At 53.7% G+C, this 10,602-nt stretch overlaps 1 protein-coding gene across 1 annotated transcript in view; it reads right to left on the reverse strand.

Moving 5' to 3' along the window:
* Positions 1-6,114: 6,114 nt before the first annotated feature.
* Positions 6,115-10,602, reverse strand: part of LOC102735437 (pepsin A) — an 8,929-nt gene continuing 4,441 nt past the window's right edge. Inside the window, exons 5-8 of the mRNA XM_081798775.1 lie at positions 8,848-8,964; positions 7,685-7,829; positions 7,494-7,592; positions 6,115-6,419 (exon numbers count right to left, since the gene is read on the reverse strand). Of these exons, the coding sequence (XP_081654901.1) occupies positions 6,270-6,419; positions 7,494-7,592; positions 7,685-7,829; positions 8,848-8,964 (511 nt within the window). The 3' untranslated portion in view covers positions 6,115-6,269. The remainder of the gene's footprint in view (positions 6,420-7,493; positions 7,593-7,684; positions 7,830-8,847; positions 8,965-10,602) is intronic.

Raw genomic sequence — 10,602 nt, forward strand, 5'->3', positions numbered from 1 at the left:
CAGCACCCCACCTCAACCCTCCAGCGAGGGAGAAAAGCCGGCACCAAATGAGGGTGGCGTGGGGTGACGTCTTGTGGAAGCACCTGCTGCCTTTGGCTGGCGGGGGCTCCTCCCATGAGAAGGGAAAAGACGGACAGAGGCGGCCCCGCGGGTTGGGTACCCTGGGTGGGAGCCTCAGAGCTGGAACGGGAGCGGGCAGGTCCCGAGGGCACCCTCTCAGCAGTGGCACCCACGGGCGGGTGGGAGGGGGGGAGGGCAGCAGCGAGGGAGAAGTCCCAAGCCTCAGCCAACCCCCTCTGCGGCTAGGATGGCCCTTCAGAGTTGTCCCGAGTTGGTGCTAGGAGCCAGGGCTCTGTACCCCGTGTTGACCAGTAGTTCTAACTGGGCTGCCCCAGGAAAGGGGCGTGACCTTGGCGGCTCCCTTCAGCCCAGGCAGTTCCCCGAGAGGGCGGACAACCTTGCCAGCAGCTGCGGGACTACATCGTCAGTCCTGAGGGGGGATCTGGGTGGTGGAGCCCAGTTCACAGGACAGATGGAAAGAGGACGGTGCTATCGTTAATGGGGGCGGGATGGAGATGAAAGACCCGGAGCTAAGCTGTCACCTGGTCACCAGCTTGCTATCACCGAAATCCGTTCATTCGGCAACCCCCAGGGCACAGACCCCGCCCACAACTGCGGGCGCCGCCCCCCCCAGCTCTTCTGTGCCCGGCTGCTCAGCACACACCCCAGGGCGGAGCATCTGCAGAGGTGCTGGATGCAAGGCCATCTGAGGCACCCACCCAGACCCCAGTGTGGCAGTGAGGTCCCAATCCCAGCGCGGTGGCAGGAATAATGAATTTCTAGCTGGGAGCGTGCAAACCCAAGGCTTGAGAGATGCAAAGGACTTAGAGACCTTCTTGTCCAGTAAGACTTGAGGCATGTGATGGAGAGTGAGGTCTGGGATGCCCTGGTCAGCTGTGACCCGCCCAGCGACCTTAGGTCCAGCTCCCTCACCTGTAAATGTCCCAGGTGGCTGTGACCATGGCATGCGCTAATGCCTCCAAACCTCTCAGTGGTTTCTGCTTGCACCCCGGGGCAGCCGGCCCACGTCACAATGCCCCCTGGGATCTAATTTCAGGATGAACGTGCAGTATGCTGGCTGTCTCCACGTTGCCACTTCTGGAACAATCCAGCTGCCAAGGTGGTAGTAGCTGAGAGTCAGTGCCAAAATTTGCTCATCGCTATTCAATAAAGTGTGCAGTTGGAGTTTTCTCCTCCATAGAGCTCAAGTAAATCGTGTTTATTTTGAACGTTAGAAAAAAAACAAAACGAAGGGCAGGAGGATAGCTGTAAACATTTTCCCTAAGGTGGTCCAAATCTAAAGAATGCTTCTCTGGGCTCCCTCTCCCCATTGACAGCGGGGACCACAGAGGCCCAGAGAAGTGTCCTGAGGTTGCACGGATTGTACGTCTGAGCTGGGAGGAGAGCCCTGTTCTCTGACTCCCAGGCTCGCTTTCGTCCCTACGCATCACACCTGGTGGGATTCTTCTGGTTTCAGAGACAGTTTGTGGAGGGCACTGTGATTACCCTATTTTGGTTTGGGCTCCCCCAGGAGCAGACCTAGAGGGAAATATTTGAGGGAGTCACTGACCTTGGGGGGGGTGATCCCAAGGAGCACGGTGAGGGAAGGGGTGGTGAGACAGAGATAAGAAGAAAACCGACCACCGTGCATTACAGAGCGGGTCACGGCTATGGGCGATGGGCACTCAGTCCTTCTGCAGACCCTCTGGGAGACCGTGTGGCACACGACTCCGCATTGTCCTCCCGAGGGCCTGAGGATGCCACTCTCGTCCCTCTCTTGTTCCCAGGCTGTTGGCTCTCCAGCACGTCCAGCTGGCTGGGGCCGAGGATGGAGCCTGCCTCCTTTCCACTGGCCCCTGGGCACATGCAGGCTCTTGGGGAAGAGGTGAGGGAGCTGTCCGCCGAGGGCCTCCGGGCTGCCCAGGATTTTCAGTCCCTCACACTGTGGTCAGCATAGTCCCTTCCCAGGACCCCTGGGGGGCTCAGAGCTGTCCTCCTTCAGGTAGTATTGACGTGACATGTTGGAAGGCCCCGGTGGGATCCAACTTGCTGAGAACATGTTCTGCCCGAGAGAAGCCTCAGGATGCTTGGGCCCCTGTCCAGGGCTGGCTGGCTCCAGCAGGCCGGGGGATTGCCTTCAAGACCCCAGGTGGGTGAGGGCTGCCTTTAATGAATGGCAGGAGCTGGTCTGAATTCTCAGACTCTAACACTCGGGGGGGGGAGTTTGGTTTTGGGTGAACACACACTTCAGGGTCCCTTACCTGGATTCCACACTTCAGGAATCTTCTGAGAAGCAGTAGAGGATGCGGAAGAGAGGATGCCTGAAGCCTGGTCCATGGTGTCAGTTTCACCAGACCCAGGGAGTTCCCAAAGGGCCCAGTGATCGGACCCAGTTCAAGAGACTTAATTTTGGAGGTTTTTAGATCAATAGGCTCAAGGACAAACTAAGCCGAGTAGGACAAACCACAAATAAATAAAATCTTTGAAAAAAATTAGGATAACTCAGAGGTTTAACAGTACCTTCCTTTAACTTTTTTTAAAAATAATTTTTTAAAAGACTTTATTTATTTATTTGACAGAGAGAGCACAAGTAGGCGGAGTGTCAGGCAGAGGGAGAAGCAGGCTCCCCGCGGAGCTGGTAGCCCGATTTGGGGCCTGATCCCAGGACCCCAGGATCATTACCTGAGCTGACGGCAGATGCTAAACCAACCGAGCCACCCAGGTGCCCCAAGAGATTTCTTTTTTTTTTTTTTTAAGATTTTATTTATTTGACAGAGAGAGACACAGCGAGAGAGGGAACACAAGCGGGGGGAGTGGGAGAGGGAGAGGCAGGCTTCCCGCGGAGCAGGGAGTCCGATGCAGGGCTCGATCCCAGGACCCCGGGATCATGACCTGAGCTGAAGGCAGACGCTTAATGACTGAGCCACCCAGGTGCCCTGTTTTTTGTTTTGTGTGTGTGTGTGTGTGTGTGTGTGTGTGTGTTTTAGAGAGGAAAGAGAGTGGGGGAAGGGGCAGAGGGAGAGAGAGAGAACCTTGAGCAGGCTCCACGCTCAGTGCAGAGCCTGACGTGGGGCTCGATCTCACGACCCTGAGATCATGACCTTAGCCAAAACCAAGTCAGAGGCTTAATCAACTGAGCCACCCAGGTGCCCTCCCTTAACTTATTTCTAACATGTAATGCGTTCACATCATTAGAAATAAAAATATGTAAAATTGCATTCAGTGAGACGTCTCCCCCATCCCACGTCTACCCAGCTCCCCCTCTTCTTCCTTTTACGGTTTCTGATTCTGGGTGTCCTTTCCCAGTTCCATTGTGTAAGTGCAAGCAAATCTTATTTTCTTTCTTTGTAATCCAAAGATAGCATAGTATAAGCCTGGTTGTCACCTGTTTGTGTGCATGTGTGTGTTTCACCTAACAATCTCTTTTCAAGATTTTTTCCCAGCATCTAGTGAGCATACTCATTTTTAGTATATGTGCTGCCGAAGCGAGCATGTGAGCATACTCATTTTTAACCTTTTTACAGCTGCCGAGTAGCTCCTTATGGGCACACACCATAGCCTGCTTAACCAGGGTGGACCCCATGGGTGGACATTTGGGTTGTTTCAAATCTTGCTCTTACAAAAGATGCTACAAAGAATAACCTCGTACTTACATCATTCTGCACGTGTGCAAGTGTATGTTTTAAAGATAAATTCCCAGAAGGGAAGTTACTGGGCCAGAACGTATACACATTTCTCATTTTGATAGATATTGCCAAGTGGCGCTCCTTAGGGAGCCTACCAGTTTATGTTCCCACTGGCACTGCACGAGACCCCACGTCCGGGGAGGGTGTGGGTTCCACAGATGAGTGGAGCAGAGACCTAGGAGATGATAATATACTCCTGGACAAATGTGAAGCGGAAGGATGGATGGAGCTGTGCTTAGACCCCCAAGGCCTGCAGGGAATGGAGAAAGATGAACGGAGGGAAGCCTGAGACCGTAGAACAGGAATGTGAATCTATCTTATCTCGTGGGGCAAAGTGGAAAGAGTCAGATCAGACATGTCAGCTCCAGGTTTCCCAGTCCAAATGGCCTGTTTAAAGGGGAAGTCTTTTTAGATTCTGTCTGGATCCAGGCATCCCAGGGCGAGGAAACGGAAGAGGGGCGGGAAGGAGGGGCTGAGCTGCAGCTGCAGGAGCCAGGAGCAGAGCAGGAAGGATCCAGGAGTACGGGCCCGCATCCCCAGAGCCTAGCACGCTGCCTGGCTCATGGGAGGTGCTCGGGAAATGCCAGAAACACAAACACAGCAAAGGAGCCAGGACAGTGTGAAATTCCTCCCCAGAAACCCGAGAAGTCCACCTGTTTGTCTCAGAACCAAATAAAATAGGACTGGGACAGAACATTGGTGGGGGTGGGAGTGGACCCATCTGCTGTCTTAAGCATGCCCTCAGTGAAAGCAGATCCACTTCCTTGTTGTTGCCTTTCAAAAAGTCATCCTGAATTCATCACTCAGTCCGCAAATATTTATTGGGCACCTGCGATGTGCCAGGCCCTGCTCTTGATGCCGGGGATTCAGCAGTGCCTGCCCTCGTGGATCTAAAACGAGCACTCGCAGAAATGCATGACTGCAGGGTGTGCCGAGTGCCCTAACAGATAGGAGGGCCGGACTCCCTGAGAGGGTGGTCGGGGAAGGCTTCGCAGGGAGGTGCTCTGTAAGCTGAGATCTGCAGGATGCTCAGTGGTCGCAGGTCAAGAGAAAAGGAGCAGCAATCCAGGCAAAGGGCACAAGGTGTGCAGAGGTCCAGAGGTAGGGAAGAAGTTTGGGTATTTGTGGAGGTGGCAGAAGGCCAGGGTGGGTGGGTGGGTGGCTCAGGATGAGGGGAGGGGGTCACGCTGAGGCAGGGAAGGTACTCGGGGGCCAGAGAGCATGTAGAGCTTGGAAGATGTATTGTCTTATTCCAAGTGCAAGTGCAAGGCGTTAGTTGAAGGTTTTAAGCAAGGGTGAGATGTGATCAAGATTTCTATTTCAAAAAGACTGTTCAGCTCTGGAAAATGGGCTAGGGAGGGGATTCGTGACATTGGGGAGACCCAGGGAATCCTAGAGCCCAACATCTTATATTTGTGTGAGTGACAAACGACAAACTGGAGGAGGATGTGACAAGAGAGTTTCCCAAGCCATCCCGTTCTGGACACCCCAGTCACTCCCTCCCCGCAGGGAGGCCCAGCGCCAGCCCTCTGCCTGGAATCCAGCTCGCCAGCTGTGGGAGTTTTCCAACAGTCCAGCTGAGGAGCATAGGACTGCAAAAGGTTTGCGAGCAAGAAAGGCACTGGGCATCAGGCTGAGCTGGGTCAAGGTCAAACAGATGACTTTGTGGGAGCACTTCTCAGAGCCTTCGGGAATCGGGCCTCCTGCACCTCCAAGCAGGGCCTGGAATGCTACATGTTGCATGCTATTCTGTAACTTTGTTTTTCACTGGAGGTTTGGCTACCAAACCCACTGGGAGAAATGCTGCTCTAGGTTTTTTCCATTTGCAGGCGAGGGTGTATTTGCTAAAGGGCATGCCCACTGCCTTCTCACAACCTCTGCACGCCCCCTCCCCAGTGGAAAACCATCGGATCAGTTCAGTGTCCTGCACCCAGAGCTTCGAGGGGTCTTCAAGTGTTAGTCTGGACCAACCAACTAATCCCAGAGAGCAGCCCGGTAGATGTGGGGGTGTCAGCTTTGGTTACCCCTCAATCCCCTGCCTGGCCTGCTTAGTGGAATGCTACCTCCCCCTAATCTCTTCCGTTTTCTCACTATCTCTTACTGCCTTTGGGAGAAATAAGAAGCTGACTCCCTCACCAAGAACCTAGGTGCTCTATTCCACGAGGAGGCAAAAGGCCTGGTATTTCTGGTGCCCGTCTTTCTCCCAGCTGGACCTGCTGAAGGCCGATCATCTTCCCGGCTCTATTATGGGGTGTGTAGCCCTGTTACTGTTTGGTATTGTCCAAGTGGACGTGGTCATCTTGTCCCCCTGCCCTGGTGTTCTGACCCTGGTGGTGTGGGGAGAAATACAAGGCACACTTTCCAGGAGGGTAGGTTTTTATTCTACGTTATTGGTATGACAGGGGAGGGGCCCAAGATTCCACCTCCACAGTCCCATAGGAAGAACAATCGGGAGAATTATATACATCTAGAGTGGGCGACTAAGGCTAGATCTTCCTGGGACGCGGCGGGAGAGACGCCGGCTCAGGCCACGGGGGCCAGGCCGACCTGGTTGTTGGCCCTGTCGAAGACAGCAAAGTACTGGCGGATGAAGATGTCACCCAGGATCCAGAGCTCTCCGGAGAGGGTGGGGAGGTTCATGCCCTGGAGGCCACTGACACAGCCCTCCTGGGTCTGGAGGAAAGGAGAAGAAAGCTGGAGACGGGGCACAGACTCTGAGGTGACAGGGTGCCAGGGACGAAGCATCAAGGTCCCTGGGCCACCGCATGGCACGTGCAAGGAAAGAATTTCCTGGCTTGTGTCTGGGGACTTGGCTCTTCTTGGCCGGGGGTCTGCCTGGATAAGCTGTTAGCTCTGCTATTGGTTTCCAGGGATTACTAGACATGAACCAGTGTTTCTGGCAAACGTACAAACCCTGACATCAAGCATCGGAGCTAAGAGGTTTAGGGAGAAGTCAGCCGCCGTGAAGGATTTTGGAAGCCCTGGTGACACAGCCTTTTCTCATTCTGACCCCGTCCGGTGGCAAAGCAGATCAGCTGTTCGTCCTTTTCACTTACTAGGGCACCGGGCCACCACCTTGGCTGCACATTAGAACCACCTGGGGAGCTTTGAAACCCACCCCCCCTTCATTGCTTAGGCCACGCCCCCTCTTAATTAATCGGCATCCCTGCGAGGGAACCGCCTGGCCATCAATACTTCTTGCTGAATAACATTGACTCCCAGGGCAGAACCGGTTTTCCACCTGGCATTATAAGAGTGGGTGAAGCGGTGTCCTGCTTAGGACATCACAAGCCCTGACCCTAAGGAAAGTATGGTTTCCATTTGCTCAACCCTTTGTAGCTTTGATGTGGTCGATCCCACTCGATTACCCTACCCACGCTCTGGGGGTGGGGAACGCTGACATCTCTAGTTTCTAGACCAGGACACTGAGAGCTGGGAGAGGTTGCAACTGGCTCGGAATCAATGAGCTGGTCATTGAGACCCAGGACTTGGACTCAGGTGTCCAACCGGAAATCCTCTTTTCCTGCCACCAGTCTTTGCCTCACTTTTCCCCTTGGGTGGGGGGGGCGCTGCATCCACATTTTCATTCTTGCATTTATTTTAAATGTCTTCTTTTTCTCTGGAGGCTGTGCAGAACAGATGTCAGCTTCAGCCCTTGGAAGAGCACTTTCCCTTGTGCAAAGTGCCATGGTGTGTGGCCACATTCACTGCAGGTACCTGTAGGTGACTGGCCCAGAGCCCCCTTACCTGCAGGATGTAGGCGCTGGGAGGCAGAGGGTACTGGATGCCGTTGATGGTGAAGACGATGTCGGGCAGGTTGTTGATGGCTGAGCAGCTGATCACCATCTGGAAAGAGTGAGGGTTAGGAGACGTTCGTTTCTTCTGCATGGCAGACCCACCACTTGGGTCTAGAACAGGGCACTCAGGGCTGGACTCACCTGGCCCTGTGAGCCCTGGCTGGCTCCAATGTAGCTCTGGAGGTTGGCAATAGCGCTGCTTGGGCCGGTCAGCAGAGAGGTACCTGTGTCAACAATGGCCTGGCAGCCCTGACTACAAGCGACGGCCTCTCCGTTCATGGTGACACTAAGGACGAGATGCCAGTAAGGGTCCCCGGAGTCCCCAGGGGGTGTATGTCTCCCCAAGGAGGAGCCAGGTGGCCCCAGAGGGCCCCCCCTTCCATCCATTGGCCAGTACATAAAATTCCAGCCGTTCTCATTCATTCACGCATTCAGTTACTCAACAAATACCGACTGAGTGCGGGCTCTGCGCTAGGCATGGGAGACGCAGAACCAGACAGCCGCATGGCTCCAGGCTGCTGCGAGCACACAGTCTGGCTGGAAAGATGGGTTTTGGTGGAACAAGAGCAGGAAGAGCTGGACACCTGGCCGCGGAATGGAAGCATAATGCAGGGGGAGGGTGGTGGTGCCGCGGAAGGCTTCTCCGGCAAGCGGACCCCCGAGGTTGCGAAGGAGGCGCAGAGTGGGAGGAGGGCATCACAGGCAGGGAGTGAGGGAGATACGGAGCAGGGGCGGGAGGTGCAAGACGTGATGAAGCTTTAGCAGGGCTGGGGCAGACGCAGGTGACCACTATGTGCCAGTTTGGTCAGCACCGTCCCGGGTTCAGTACTGTGAGTCTGGTGTCCCAGGAAACGGCTCATTCCCGGACAAACCTGGGCCGCTGGTCACCCTGGCAGGCCAGCTGGGCGACGAACAGCTGGGGACCGAGGCTGCTTGGGGGAGGGGCGGGCCCCGAAGGGGAGAGTAGAAAGGGAATGCCCTGAAACAAGTCAGCCCCTTCACCCTAGGGTGGGAGGGAGGGTCATGAGCTAGTTCAAGGTCCGCTAAGTGCTGGGATGTGTGGACATGGCTGTTGGGAGACTGTCCTGCCCGCTTGACCAGAAGGAAAGTGACTCTCCTTCTCCAATGAGGTACCTTTCTTGGGGTCTCTCTGGCTTGGCCAACTTCCGCCTTCTCCCCCTGGGGTACCTTTCCCGGCGCTGGCTCTTCCAGGGGGATTCTAGAAAGCTTAGTTACCTCCGAGTCTATATGGAAAGGAGACGGGGGGCCCACGGCAGGGTGTTGGCCGTCCACAGTGCTCTCACCTGTCCACGGTGATCTGCCAATAACCCTCAACAGAAACAGGCACCCAGTTCAGGTTTCCAGTGAAGTAAGAAGAATCGATGCCGCCAAACATCACCACACTGCCACTCTGGTCATTGCTATGGAAAATGGGGGTGAGAGGCAGGAATTCATTCACGCATTCACTCATTCTCCTGAACATCTACCATGCCCATCCTAAGAGCTGCCCTTGATTACGCTCTTGCCAGTGCCAGGAGCTGTGGCGAGTGACAGACAGGGTCACTATTTTATTTCCACTTTGCAGTGAGGCTCAAAGACATGAGGCAACTCGCAGGTCATGCAGCCAGGGAGTGGCTCATGTCCTTCTGTTTCCAAGGTGTGTGGTTTCTACCCCATGTTCACTCCCATTGCTGCGGGGAGCTCAAGAGAAGCGAATGCATGGCAGTGGCCGCTCGTAAGGACCTGATGGTGTAGTTCACTGGCTCTCAGCCAGGGGTGGTTTCCAATTTGACAACATCTGGGATGTGTTTTGATTGTGATTCGGAAGGAGTAAGGGGGTGTTACTGAAAGCTAGTAGACAGGCCGGGGAGGTGCTAACCATCCCGCAATGCACAGGACAGCACCCCCCCCGCCCCCAACAGCAAAGAATTCTCTGGTCTAAAATGTCCAGAGTGCTGTGATGGAGAAAGCCCTGATCAGTTGGAGAAATAAGAGAAATACTGAAGTAGCCATAAAGACAGGTTATGTGCATGAGCCGACTGGAATATTAAGTGGCCAAGAGGAGAAACGGATGAATGGCTCCCCCTGTTGTAAATTGTAGGAGTCCTTGTTACTGGGACATTCACTTTCTAAATCTCTGCGGTTTCGGGTCAGATAGGGAAGCAAAGGTGGGCAATGATAGGAAATTAACCAAGGAAGAACTGGCCACAGATAAAACGATCCCCACTCCCCTAACCCCACCTCAACTCCCTGCAAACATCCGACCCAATGCGTACGATGCGACCCAATGAGATTACAGCAGAACAGTTAGCAACTCGAGAAAAACACTGAGCACAACAAATCACTTCGAGAGAGAGAAGGATGTGTCAGAGGAAGGGTGCGTGTCTCAAGAAAATTTATGACACCCTCTGATATTCTTGCATAAACCTTTACTCAACCAAACCAATGATGCGACCCAATGAGATTACAGCAGAACAGTTAGCAACTTGAGAAAAACACTGAGCACAACAAATCACTTTGAGAGAGAGAAGGATGTGTCAGAGGAAGGGTGAGTGTCTCAAGAAAATTTATGACACCCTCTGATATTCTTGCATAAACCTTTACTCAACCAAACCAGCCCTTGGCTTATTCTTTATTCGTTGTTCCAATTAACTCATAGTCACAACCGGAATCTAGATTTTGTTAATTAACAGAAGAAACTTGCTTTCATCAGTTAAAAGTTCCCTTGTTCAAGACATTTGTCTTGAACAAAGTCCTATTTTCATTTTTTGCTATGGAATTTTGGCCCCCATTTTAAGTGGATTCACTTAATCCACTCCTGGGGGCCAACAACGAGGGTACTGGTGCTGGGGAGCAAATGGCTAATGACATTTGATTGTGTAAGTCAAGGCGACGAAAGTCACACTGGTAAAACGAGATGAAGGAAGGTGGTTCATCAGGGAGGGATTTGGCTCCATTGTCTCCAAGATTTACCTCTTGAGACTTACACCTTGACCTTTCAAATCCCTTGCTTGCTGAGACGCTGTCCACCTCACCCAGCCCTGGATGGCCCCCTGCTG

Source organism: Leptonychotes weddellii, chromosome 11 (assembly GCF_054177405.1).
Source record: "Leptonychotes weddellii isolate Sample4059 chromosome 11, ASM5417740v2, whole genome shotgun sequence".
Lineage (NCBI taxonomy): Eukaryota > Metazoa > Chordata > Mammalia > Carnivora > Phocidae > Leptonychotes > Leptonychotes weddellii.